The sequence below is a fragment of the Crinia signifera genome, chromosome 7 (assembly GCF_055691185.1).
Source record: "Crinia signifera chromosome 7, ASM5569118v1, whole genome shotgun sequence".
Classification (NCBI taxonomy): Eukaryota; Metazoa; Chordata; class Amphibia; order Anura; family Myobatrachidae; genus Crinia; species Crinia signifera.
The window spans coordinates 26,287,496-26,301,512 of record NC_139223.1 but is presented as its reverse complement, the minus strand read 5'-3'; the positions used below and the strand labels follow the sequence as shown (position 1 = coordinate 26,301,512).

Here is a 14,017-nt window from a genome sequence, read left to right as displayed (position 1 = left end):
TTCTCAGCTACCATGGCAACCACAGTCAACTGGTGTAGTGATGTTATGCGCAGAGAGGCTTCAAAATTTCTTTCTGAGCTCTATTTGCACTGTGACATCCTCCCCCTCCTCTGCTATCACATTGCATGCTGAGATACTGACTTTGTGACTAGTAGCCATTTTTATTTGCAAGTGGTGGTGGTGGGGTTGTAGAGCAGATAATGAGCCAAATGTAATAGGCTCCAAGTTCAGTGGCCATGCCGGATGCCGGCCAAACTCAGAGTTTTTTTTAAAAGGGGAAATCATTTACAAGGCGTGGCTTTGCCTTGTAAATGATTGCCCCTTTAAAAAATCTCCAAGTTCGGCCACCGAACTTGTATGGGACCCAACCAATAAGATCAAATTATATGCTGGTGATGTTCTTTTATAGTATAATGTGTAAGTACCGCAAATGTGTTGAACACACTGTAATGCTCCAATTCACAGTATGCCAAAGTGCTCACCAGTTCACATTATGCCAAAGTGCCCCCTATTCACAGTATGCCACACTGCCCCAGTTCCCATCGTGCCACAGTTTACATGTTTATTACAGAACACCCCTAGCTCACATCATGTCACACAGAGAAATTCTCTGCAAAATTGGCTCCTCCCATCACAAAGCACTAAGGGGCGTATTTAACAAGGAGTGATATTATTGTATAACTCACTAGGGGGTATGCAACCCTTTGCCGCTATTTTGGACGGGGGAAATATCGGCGGATGCCTATTCAATGCTGTCAATGTTGTCATTACCGACAGCATTGAAGAGATATTGCAGCAGAACGTTCTGCCGTGGACTGTCGTGATCCTGGTCGTATTTTGGCAATCCATGGCTGTTTACGTGGACATGCCCCCTTTTCACCAATCGGCAGGCGGGACATTAAATCCTGCCAGCCGATTTGCTGTCGTGATCCGGGATTGCACACACCCCTATGAATCTTACTTATTTGTTCAAACCAATCAGCTCATGTCATTTTTCAAACACATGTCAGGAGCTGATTGGATGGAAAACCATGTAAGATTTGTAATGAGTGATAACAATATTTTCACTCGTTGTTAAATAGGCCACTAAAGCAGTCAACGGTCACCTAAGCTCACATATAGATAGCCCTAAATCCTGGGCTGTTTGGGTGATTTGGGGAAACACGGTTATAGGGGATATTGTGTCAATGATTTCATGATTGTTATAATGTTCTGTGTAATGTTATTAGTTTAGTGACCTCATCAAGGATGTCATAGGGCCATAAATGATGCAATAATATGATTATTTGGTTTGGGGGCAATTTAATGCCAAAATTGCAATTTTGTGGGCGAGAACACATCCCCTCGCTTGAACCACAACCAGGAGAAATAATTCGATGGTCGGCGACCAAACCAAACGGTAGAAACTGACTTTAATTTGTGAGCACTGGGACGAAGACAGGGCGGGCAGCTGACGTCCAGGCATCAGCCCGCCCACGTTCCCATGGGACCGCCCAGCATTTTCATGGGGGTGTTCCCATGGCCCAACACTGCCGCTGCCCCCGGCCCTCAGCAAACGGGCCGACGAGTGTGTAACTCACTCTGAAGCCGTTCGGTGCCGGGGTTGACACATGCGCAGAAATGCACATGCGCCAACCCCGACCATCGTGGCTGGGGCCAAATTGCCCCCTAGGTTAGGAAAGACTGTTCTGTATTCCGTGGAATCCTTTAGCAATGAGCCACATGACAGAGGGGTGGGGGGCTGTTTATTCAGTACAGACAGACAGACAGAGGACACAAAGGTGCGGGACTAACTAAAAGGTTTTTCCTTCCGTGACAGAAGGCGCCATTGCGGTTGGTCGGTTTGGTAGATGGAATAGCGATGGACATTGTGGATTTTATGAGATTTTAATATACTACAAAATGATATTTTATTGCTTGTTTCTAATATTCAAGATGGAAATAATTCATCCCAACGGTGTAATGCCCCCGTGTACACACTGGGTGCAGCCATTTGTACATGACGATACAGCAAATCCATTCATTAGCACTGATATCACTGAGGCAGCAGGACTGTTTTACAGAATCAGGGAAGGGGCTCTTACAGTACAACGGGGTTCACCTGTTCATCTACAACCTTCTGATCTCCATCTCCACGCACTTAGAGGGGGTTTCCAGTTGCCCAGAACTCCCCTCCCATATGCTTGTATTGCTGCATCCACTGGTAACTGACCTCAGGGGGTGTGGCAGAGGAAGGCAGAAGTCATGCAGTTTAATATGACGAACACAGACCTTTATTTTTGCTCTAGAGACTCCACCTTCTAAAAAGGAAGTCCCTTCCTCTGCACCACATTGCTACCAGTAACAGTAGAGGAAGACGAGATGCAGCCTGTGCTTTATGATGTAGCTCTGGCCAGCCTGATATCTTACAGGAGCCCTGTGGGGCAGAACAGAGCCTCATGTCTCAGGGCCAGTTGTACTAAGCTTCAAAAGTGATAAAGTGGAGAGTGATAAACAGCCAGCCAATCAGCTCCTGCCTGACATTCTTCAAACACAGCCTGTGACATGGCAGGTAGGAGCTGATTGGCTGGCTGTTTATCACTTTTGAAGCTTAGTGCATCTGGCCCCCAGTCATCACTAGTAAATTAACATTCTGCATTGTTATCCCTCAGTGATGTCACAAGGTATAATGGGAGGGATCAGCCGCATTGTCATTAAAACATATTAATGACTTCCTCCACTGTGCTGGCATCACAAGGTCTACATCACTGGGTATCAGTCTCTCTCTCTCTCTATACTAATCTGTGGAATTATGAATAGAAGTACAGATGTGTCCTGGTTCTTGGCGCCATCTTGTTGAAGTCCAGCTCTGAAAGGGTTTTGTGTCCATAGAGCTGGATAACGACCCATCATCTGACAGAGTTGGCGAGTGCGTTTCATTTTGTCCGCTTCGGACCTGGAATCTTCCGTGACTGAAGGACCATGCACGGCGCCTCTCTCTCTCTCGTCTGCTCACGGCGATACTGGCTTTGATTGGTCAGTCTGCGTCTGCCTGGGGCTATCCACTCCAGATTGCATGATGGGAAATAACAAATCATCCATGTTTGGCATCACTAAGATTTTCTGCAAAAGAGAACAAATGCAAATGACTATCCAGGTGCACCCTGAGGCTCTTTCCTGTGCTAGCATGCGCATGTACCGATGCTCACTATCAGTAGTTTGGGCATGCTTCTGCCGTTTGGGGGGCGGGAAGAGGTCAGTGATCTCCGCTGCAGGACCGAGAGTGTTCTGATAAAAGTCCATCGTTTTGGGATATAGACTTGCTAAAAAATGCGCAGAGATGTTGCCCATAGCAACAGATCAGTTTCTACGACTTTAGCACCTTCAAAGATAGTAATTAGAATCTGAGTGGTTGCTATGGGAACATCTCCACTTTACAAAACCCACACGTTAGTAAATATACTCTTGTCCATGCAATGTCCATAAGATTACATGCCCATGACTCTATTGGGTGTCTAGGCAGATACCGATTACTATGTTCCAGATCCAGAATGGCACATTTTGGAACGCCATGGGTATGAGTGTCTTCTACTGTAAGATTTACACTGACTGAACGCAAACAGTTTATCGGACACCATATGAAAAAAGTTTGTCACTTACCACCCGGGTAGCTGTTTGTTGTAAGGGACCCCCCCCCTCCCCCTCCTGACCTCTGCTGCTGGGGTCTGCCTCTAGTATCTATAACAACTGTCTCCTATGAGGCGGCGGCCATTTTAGGAGGGATATTTTTCTTGCTGGCGGGTGCGACAGGACACCAGTGGCAGTGACGGTTGGAGGCCGGAGGAACGATGGGGGTCCCCTGACAATGAGCAGGCACCAGACAGAGTTAGCATTAGCCCCTGCAGACCCCCAACAACCATAAGCTACCCAGAGCCTCCAAGCCTGCCCCGCCCTATCCTGGAGTTCTCCTCTCTCAGGCTACACACCTGGAACTCATCCAGCAGCTTCTTCTCTATCCACTCAGTCACGTGCATGAATGTCACCTCGCGTTCTCCAAGCTTCGGCCGAACCTTCATCTCCACATGTGGTGGTGTACGGAAGCTGTACCTAGGAGGCAGAGTCTATAATTATACCAGGACCAATGATTAAACAATTATCAAGTACTAATGGCTAGAATAATTCTTCTAGTACACACATATATATAGGAAGGGAAGACCTTCAGTAACCGTACATCTTCCTCATGTCTGTCAATTATTTGCAGTGTCCTATGTCAGTATAGGGTGTAATAGATGTATTATGGTCATGGCCAGTGGTCAGGTTATGTTGGGGTGTAGTGTTTAGGCTGTATATGGTGCTACAAAAGCTAGTCTGCTACCTTGTGATTGTCTCTGTGTTTGTGCATATGTGAGTGAGAAAGAGATGTAGTTTCACTCACTGCCAAAATATGGCAGTATTTCGGAGACACACAATCAGACACTAGACATATATATATATAAATATATATATATATATATATATATATAATGATGATGACACCCAGTGGTCATGCTTGAGAAGGTGTAATGTCCTATGTCACAAGGCATACACCTTCATTGCGGCAGGTATGTACTGTAGAGATCTGCGAATTTTTACCATATGCGGTCTGTGGGCGGAGGAGGGATATTCACAGCCAAAGTCCCCCCAAGCTCCTGAAACTCCACGGTCAGCAGCAGGGGGGTGTTGGACACCTCCTCTATTTTCCTCTTGATATATTCGTTCTCTGTTGCTTTTTGGAAGTATCGAGACTTGGCGATTTTATCTACAAAGCGTAGGATCCTGCGGCTTGTGCTGTTTCCACCTGGAAAGCTGCAGAATGATGACAATCAGCTGGAGAACATCTGTAGAGCAATACCTCTAACATTAATAGACAGAATCCACCCAAAACAGACACTTCCCAGAACACTCCTGTCCCTCAGCTCAAGTTAGACATTAATGAGCTCCCTTGAGGAGCTGGATCTGTCAATCATAATGATTGGCACTCCCTCTGACAACCCAAGGCCCTTGCATGTATGTCATATATATATATATATATATAACAGAGGAAGTAGAGAAGAGAGAGTCCAAGGTAATTATGTGTTCTGCCAATATCGAGAATATCCTCATCAATATTTACTGTTGGATATAGTCCAAAAACGATCGTTATATACTATGATTATATATATAATAATATAATTCTTTATATGAGATATAATTCATTTTAATGAGGGTTTGCAGCACCTCTCAGCATTACTGAGGTTGGCTCTGTCTCCCAAATTTCCTGTTGGCTCTGCGACTGGGATCTCTTCATCTTCCGATGATCCGGCGCTGGAGGATTCCTCGTCACTATCGGTGAAAATCCTGGCTCTTGGCAACATTGCACTGCAATACATCAACATCATTAACAGTAATGAAGCCCAAAACGATATCCAAAAAAAAAGAAAAAAATCCCATCATCATTCCTCTAATGGGCCCATTGTCAATGCTGCCCCCTGCAGGCTGAGAGAAGGAACTCTGTTATTTGTGATCTGTCCAATGTATACCTCAGTATGGAGGCTACATGGGTCATTCCCCTCTCGATCTAGTATAAATGTGATGTATTTAAAGGGTAATGCCCCCAAATCCAAGAAATTAATATAGGGTGGAGTTTGAGGAGGTCAAATGGAATGTTTTATTTTTTTTTCACGTCTGTTCCACACTAGTTTGACGGCGTTGACTGGGGTACCAGTAATGGTCCTCCCCATTCTGTTGAAAGTCAAGTGGTGATAATGTCCTCGCGTCTGAACTTTCCATTCTCTCAAATGGGTAATTCAGAAGGGAAAATCATCAGCACCCATAAAGGACTGAGCTACTCGCCCAGCAGTGCATTTTGGTGGCAGCCCTGTAACTCTGTCTTTCCTTCCCGGGTACTGTGCACTTCTCTCTAAAAAGAGAGAGCGATGGGGGTCTACTGCGCCCACTGGAGGCTAGGGATGGCCATCGTTGCCTTTGCCATCGATGATTGCCATCGATGGCAAAAGTGCAACTGCCCATCGATAGTCTATAACCATTCTATGGATGACCATCGATGTTTTTGCATATCGATGGTCATTCATTTTCTCTGATTGAGTGGCCTGTGGGCCAATCAAAATGCGGGGGCGGGGCTTCACGGGTGTCGGGGGCGGAGCTATGCTCCGTGTCCCGACACTGTAGGGAAAAAGCAAAAACGAAACTATTCGTTTAAGCTTTACATCGATGGTGGGAAACCATCTGGTTCTCCCCCATCGAGGGCAAAACTATTCGACATCGGCCATAAACCATCGATGATTTCTAATCATTGATGGTTGATAGCCATCCCTACTAGAGGCACTCCAACCTTCTTTTCAGATGGCATACCTGGGGCATTAGGTGGTAAGTTGGAGTCTTAGAAACCCAACATTTCCAGGTTCCGCTCATCTTCAGTCAATGCAGAAGCCCGCACCCTCTAAAGAGGACAATCAGAATATACAGTGGCTTTCATTTAATAGCATGCACTACAGGAATAATTGCTAGAATCTGGTTGCTATGGGAAACGCACTTGTCCTCTTTGGAAGGTTGAATGCGTCTCACCCCATAATTGCATCTGTTGGCTCATGTGACGAGCTTGTTCCTATTCTTTAGATTACCCCTTTGCAGATGCATCAGACAGTCCCCCAGCTTTCTGCATTGTTTACGAACCTGGCACAATCTCTGTACTGTTTACATCCTCCCCACAGCTGACATTTCCACCCGCCTTCCACAGTGAACAAATAGAGCACATAATAGACCGGGGATGTGTACTTAACTCATCTCATCCCAGAAGGCCCTCACGCAGGGAGAATATGAAAGCAATGCTCTATGTCAGTGATTCTCAACCCTGGTCCTCAAGGACCCCCAACAGTGCATGTTTTCCAGGTCACCCGGCAGGTGCACTCGTTATTCACTGACACATTTTAAAAGATCCACAGGTGGAGCTAATTATTTCATCTGTGATTCTGTGAGGAGACCTGGAAAACGTGCACTGTTGGGGGACTGAGGTTGAGAACCACTGGTCTATGTGATGGCACCAGAGATGGCATATATATATTGGTCCGTCTGTCAGGCATGTCATAGAACAGTCTTACCACTATTCGTACATGAGCCACAATGCAGGGTTATGGCCATTACTGGTCAACTAGAAGCTCCAGCCCAGGGACAGAATAGGGGCGAGTCCCACATGAGTCACTACCAGCTTGTTCCCCTCCAATCTGTCCTCACTGGCCTCCTGCACTCCCAACTCGCTCCCTTCAAGTCTGTCCTCACTGGCCTCCCGCACTACCGGCTCGCTCCCCTCCAGTCTGTCCTCACTAACCTCTCGCAGCACAGTTTTTCCCAATCTGTCTGTTTTGAACCTCTCGCACTACCAGGTCACTCCCCTCCAGTCTATCCTCACTGGCCTCCCATCAGGGGCGGAGATACCGTAAGGCAGCGCCCGCTGCTCCTTGGGGGAGCGGGGGCTGCGTGGGCGCCGGGTGCCGGACATGTGAGTGTGACAGACAATCAGTGAGTCTGTCACACTACACTAGTGTGCTGCCTGCCGCTGCCCGTGCGCTCGGGCGAGTCGGCGCGGGCGCGGCCATGACAGTGTATGATGATCTGTCAATAAAAAAAAAAAATTATCGACGGGCGGGTGGGTTGTCCAATGGGAGGGAGGGAGTGCGGGTGGGGGCGTGGCCTTGGATGAAGTGTCAGAGGCAGGGGAAGCAGCAGTGTCTGCTGGTCCCTGCCTCAGCTTCAGCTTCTCCTATGCATGTGACGTCATCACGTCACACGCTGGAGAGGCCGCCAGACAGCGGAGCCGGGAAACCAGCAGAAGGGACTGGGAGCAGAAGTGAAAAAGTGTCCCAGTACCACTCAGTCCACCTTACTTGCCAAAAACAGAGGTGCGATTTTTTTACACCCTCACTATTTAAAATAAGTATTTATATATATATATATATATATATATATATATATATATATACTAGGTGATTCATCGCGCCCTACGGGCGCTCTTCACACCGTCGTAAGGGGCTGCGCCCCCTTAATTTGTGAACGTTTGTATATGAGAAATATGGTTAGAATTGTATGAAAGATGCCCTGTATTGCAACTTAGGTGTCCGCGAATCGCGTGAGGGGGGGTCGCGGATGGTGCCGCGAATTGCAGGAGGGGGGGTAGCGGGGGTGCCGCGAATTGCAGGAGGGGGGGTTGTGGGGGGGTGGATGCTGCGAATCGCGGGAGGGGAGGGATTGCAGAGAATCGCGGGAGGGGGGTCGCGGGGTGGGTTGCCGCAAATCGCGGGAGGGGGGTTACGGGGGCGGGGTTGCGGCGAATCATGGTAGGGGGGGTCGCGGGGGGTGTGCCGTGAATCACGGGAGGGGGGGTCACGGGGTGGGGTGCCGAGAATCGCGGGGGTGTGTGTGTGTGCCGTGAATCGCGGGAGTGGGTGGGGGGGTGTGACGCGAATCGCCACAAGAAAAAATCAACACAGAAAGGTCAACACATGTAAATGCTGACATAAGTGTGGCACTTCATTGGTGTCCATGTCGACACATGAGAATGAATATGAAAACATTCAAAAAATGAAAAAAATAACTTCAAAAACTCATGTCAACCTTTTTCATTGTCGACCATAGCCATGTCAGTGTTTTCCATGTGCAATTTAATTCTGGAGCTGCCGCGAATCGCGGGGGGGGGGGTGCCGCGAATTGCGGGAGGGGGGGTTGCGGGGGTGGGTGCCGCGAATCGCGGGAGGGGGGGGTTACGGGGCGGGGGTTGCGGCGAATCATGGGAGGGGGGGTCGCGGGGGTGTGCCGTGAATCACGGGAGGGGGGGTCACGGGGTGGGGTGCCGAGAATCGCGGGGGAGGTGTGTGTGTGCCGTGAATCGCGGGAGTGGGGGTTGTGGGGGGGGGGTGTGACGCGAATCGCCACAAGAAAAAAATCAACACAGAAAGGTCAACACATGTAAATGTTGACATAAGTGTGGCACTTCATTGGTGTCCATGTCGACACATGAGAATGAATATGAAAATATTCAAAAAATGACAAAAAAACTTCAAAAACTCATGTCAACCTTTTTCATTGTCGACCATAGCCATGTCAGTGTTTTCCATGTGCAATTTAATTCTGGAGCTGCCGCGAATCACGGGGGGGTGCCGCGAATTGCGGGAGGGGGGGTCGCGGGGGTGGGTGCCGCGAATCGCGGGAGGGCGGGGTTCACAGGGGTTCCAGTGGGGGGTTGCCGCGAATTGCGGGAGGTGGGGGGTCACGGGGGGTGCCGCGAATCGCGGGAGGGGGGGTTGCGGGGGGGTGTGACGCGAATCGCCACAAGAAAAAATCAACACAGAAAGGTCAACACATGTTAATGTTGACATAAGTGTGCCACTTCATTGGTGTCCATGTCGACACATGACAATGAATATGAAAAAATTAAAAAAATTAAAAATAAATCTTCAAAAACTCATGTCAACCTTTTTCATTGTCGACTATAGCCATGTCAGTGTTTTGCATGTGCCATTTAATCCTGGGGCTGCTGCGAATTTAGGGGGGGGGGTGCCGCGAATCGCGGGAGGGGGGTCGCAGGGGGGGTGCCGCCAATCGTGCAAGGGGGGGTCGCGGGGGGGTTCTTTTTGCCGCGAATTGCGGGAGGGAGGTCGCGGTGGGGGTGTTTTTTCTGCAAATTGGGGGGGGGGGGGGTGTCACGGGGAGGGGTTTGCCGCGATTCGCGGGAGGGGGGGGGTCGCGGGGTGGTGGTTATGCTGCGAATTGCGGGAGGGGTCGTGGGGGGGTTCTTTTTGCAGCGAATCGCGGGAGGGGGGGTCGCGGGGGTGTTTTTGCTGCGAATCGCGGTAGGGGGGGGTCGCGGGGGAGCGGGTGTTTTTGCCGCGAATCGCGGGAGGGGGGGGGGGGGGGCGCGGGGGGGGGGAGGTTTTGCCGCAAATCGCGGGAGGTGGGCGCTCACCTGGTGGCTGTGGAGTAGCAGTGCTGGGCAACATGGGAAGGCAGTGGGTGTCTGGGGCACTGTCTGTGGGCTCACTGGGCTGGTTCTCTGTCACATACCTCCCAACATGACCCTCTCCAGGAGGGACACAATGCTCTGTTTCTAGACTTTCCCTTAATGTATGATTGCCATCACCTGTTTTAAACAGGTTAATTTCTCAGAAAGGTGTTCAGCACAGATGAAGGCAATCACACATTAAGAGGAAAGTCCAGGAACAGAGCGTTATAGACACAGACACCCACTTTGAGTGACAGATGTAGCCAAATATATAGGAGATTATATACATACATACATACATACACACACACACATATACAGTATATATATATATATATATATATATATATATATATACTGTATATGTGTGTGTGTATGTGTATATATATATATATATATCTCACAGTGAGTCTGCATATATATATATATATATATACACACACAGCAGATTCCATTACAGTGTCTTATATAGCGCAGCAGATTCCGTTACAGTGTCTTATATAGCGCAGCAGATTCCGTTACAGGGTCTTATATAGCGCAGCAGATTCCGTTACAGTGTCTTCTATAGCGCAGCAGATTCTGTTACAGGGTCTTATATAGTGCAGCAGATTCCGTTACAGTGTCTTATATAGCGCAGCAGATTCCGTTACAGTGTCTTATATAGCGCAGCAGATTCCGTTACAGGGTCTTATATAGCGCAGCAGATTCCGTTACAGTGTCTAATATAGCGCAGCAGATTCCGTTACAGGGTCTTATATAGTGCAGCAGATTCCGTTACAGTGTCTTATATAGCGCAGCAGATTCCGTTACAGTGTCTTATATAGCGCAGCAGATTCCGTTACAGTGTCTTATATAGCGCAGCAGATTCCGTTACAGTGTCTTATATAGCGCAGCAGATTCCGTTACAGTGTCTTACATAGTGCAGCAGATTCCGTTACAGTGTCTTATATAGCGCAGCAGATTCCGTTACAGTGTCTTATATAGCGCAGAAGATTCCGTTACAGTGTCTTATATAGTGCAGCAGATTCCGTTACAGTGTCTTACATAGTGCAGCAGATTCCGTTACAGTGTCTTATATAGCGCAGCAGATTCCGTTACAGTGTCTTATATAGCGCAGCAGATTCCGTTACAGTGTCTTATATAGCGCAGCAGATTCCGTTACAGTGTCTTATATAGCGCAGCAGATTCCGTTACAGCGTCTTATATAGTGCAGCAGATTCCGTTACAGTGTCTTACATAGTGCAGCAGATTCCGTTACAGTGTCTTATATAGCGCAGCAGATTCCGTTACAGTGTCTTATATAGCGCAGCAGATTCCGTTACAGTGTCTTATATAGCACAGCAGATTCCGTTACAGGGTCTTATATAGTGCAGCAGATTCCGTTACAGTGTCTAACATAGCGCAGCAGATTCCGTTGCACTTGGGGGGGGGGGGGGGGGGGGGGCAATAGATTTTTTGGCAGGGGGGAGCAAAATTTATAGTTACGCCACTGCCTCCCATGCTACAGCTCACTCCCCTCCAATCTGTTCTCACTGGCCTCCCCCGCTACCAGCTCGCTACCCTCCAGTCTGTCCTCACTGGCCTCCCGCACTCCCAGCTCGCTCCCCTCCAGTCTGTCCTCACTAGCCTATTGCACTACCAGCTCGCTCCCCTCCAGCCTGTTCTCACTGGCCTCCCACACTACCAGCCCACTCCCCTCCAGTCAGTTCTCACTGGCCTCCCGCGCTACTAGCTCACTCCCCTCCAGTCTGTCCTCACTGGCCTCTCTCACTACTAGCTCATCCCCTCCAGTCTGTCCTTACTTGCCTCCAGTGCTACCAGCTCGCTCCCCTCCAGTCTGTCCTCACTGGCCTCCCACACTACCGGCTCGTTCCCCTCCAGTCTGTCCTCACTGGCCTCCCACACTACCGGCTCGCTCCCCTCCAGTCTGTCCTTACTTGCCTCCAGTGCTACCAGCTCGATCCCCTCCAGTCTGTCCTCACTGGCCTCCCGCACTACCAGCTCGCTCCCCTCCAGTCTGTCCTCACTAGCCTATTGCACTACCAGCTCGCTCCCCTCCAGCCTGTTCTCACTGGCCTCCCACACTACCAGCTCGCTCCCCTCCAGTCTGTCCTCACTAGCCTATTGCACTACCAGCCCTCTCCCCTCCAGTCAGTTCTCACTGGCCTCCTGCGCTACTAGCTCATCCCCTCCAGTCTGTCCTTACTTGCCTCCAGTGCTACCAGCTCGCTCCCCTCCAGTCTGTCCTCACTGGCCTCTCTCACTACCAGCTCGCTCCCCTCCAGTCTGTCCTCACTGGCCTCCCACACTACCGGCTCGCTCCCCTCCAGTCTGTCCTCACTGGCCTCCCACACTACCGGCTCGCTCCCCTCCAGTCTGTCCTCACTGGCCTCCCACACTACCGGCTCGCTCCCCTCCAGTCTGTCCTCACTAGCCTCTCTCACTACCAGCTCGCTCCCCTCCAGTCTGTCCTCACTGGCCTCCCACACTACCGGCTCGCTCCCCTCCAGTCTGTCCTCACTGGCCTCTCTCACTACCAGCTCGCTCTCCTCCAGTCTGTCCTCACTGGCCTTTCTCACTACCAGCTCGCTCCCCTCCAGTCTGTCCTCACTGGCCTCCCGCACTACCAGCTCGCCTCCCTCCAGTCTGTCCTCACTAGCCTCTCTCACTACCTGCTCGCTCCCCTCCAGTCTGTCCTCACTAGCCTCTCTCACTACCAGCTCGCTCCCCTCCAGTCTGTCCTCACTAGCCTCTCTCACTACCAGGTCGCTCCCCTCCAGTCTGTCCTCACTGGCCTCCCACACTACCGGCTCGCTCCCCTCCACACTGTCCTCACTGGCCTCCCACACTACCAGGTCGCTCCCCTCCACACTGTCCTCACTGGCCTCCCACACTACCAGGTCGCTCCCCTCCACACTGTCCTCACTGGCCTCCCACACTACCAGGTCGCTCCCGTCCAGTCTGTTCTAGACTCATCTTCCTCTCCCGCCTTTCCACTGCTGCCTAGCCCCTTCACAAAAACCTGCACTGGCTCCCGTTCCCTACAGAATCCTCTCCCTACTCCACACCCTCACATACAAAGCCCTTTTGAACTCCACTGCTCCCTACATCTCCAATCTAATCTCCCTACATGCTCCCTCGCGCCCTCTCCGGTCAGCCAATGACCGCCGCCTCTCCTCTACCCTTTGCACCGCATGCGCATATCCAAGATTTTGCCCGCGCTGCCCCCATCACTGGATCGATCTCCCCTGATTAATTAGACTCTCCCTGACCTTGCAAAGCTTCAAAACATCCTTGAAAACCCGTTAAAGTGTGCCCTTCCGCATAACCAAGTACCGAGGCCACTCTTCCTACCCTCTGCCTCATGTCCTGCCCATCCCTGTCATGCTCACTTCATGACATCAGGCCTCCTAACCTGCACCTCATGTCACCTGTCTGTATTGAATATTCCCTGCCCTCTAGATTGTAAGCTCCTTGGAGCAGGGCCCTCTTCCCTCGCACTTCAGATACAGTGCTCTCCTACTCGGGCGACTGTCTATAACGGCGTCTCACCTCGCACTTAATAGCTCATCTCTACCAATGGCAGCGGCCCCTGGAAATATGCGGACACCTCCTTTGCTTCCCCACATCTCAGCTGTATTGTGTACTGGGAATTGTGCTGCTAATTGTTATCTGTGCTCTGTTACAGTGTCTCAGTTACTGTAATGTTTAGTCCTGTGCTCTCTGTATTGTTCCAATGTGTGTCCTATGTACGGCGCGCCTTATAAATAAAATGCAATAATATTAATATCACAAGTATCTACTCAGTCTTACACTGGTTAGGTTTGCTGTTATCAGCACATCTGTGCTCCATGCATGGCCTAATTATAGTGAGATGGAGCAGAAGGCCTAATTACACCCACCAGCGCTATATAATTAATTCGGGAAAATTAAAACTTGCACAATCCAGTGTTTAATGTGTCTGTGTGAGCTAAAAATGCCTTGACAGGTCTTATTAACTGGTGTGTG

At 49.8% G+C, this 14,017-nt stretch overlaps 1 protein-coding gene across 2 annotated transcripts in view; it reads right to left on the bottom strand.

The window, feature by feature from the left end:
* Window positions 1-1,728: 1,728 nt before the first annotated feature.
* The window catches only part of LOC146019929 (testis-expressed protein 2-like), a 75,002-nt gene continuing 62,713 nt past the window's right edge, over window positions 1,729-14,017 (bottom strand). For both annotated transcript variants that reach the window (XM_083152600.1, XM_083152599.1), the window contains exons 9-12: window positions 5,236-5,376; window positions 4,612-4,824; window positions 3,966-4,086; window positions 1,729-3,102 (exon numbers count right to left, since the gene is read on the bottom strand). In XM_083152600.1, coding sequence (XP_083008726.1) covers window positions 2,992-3,102; window positions 3,966-4,086; window positions 4,612-4,824; window positions 5,236-5,376 — 586 coding nt within the window. In that variant the 3' untranslated portion in view covers window positions 1,729-2,991. The remainder of the gene's footprint in view (window positions 3,103-3,965; window positions 4,087-4,611; window positions 4,825-5,235; window positions 5,377-14,017) is intronic.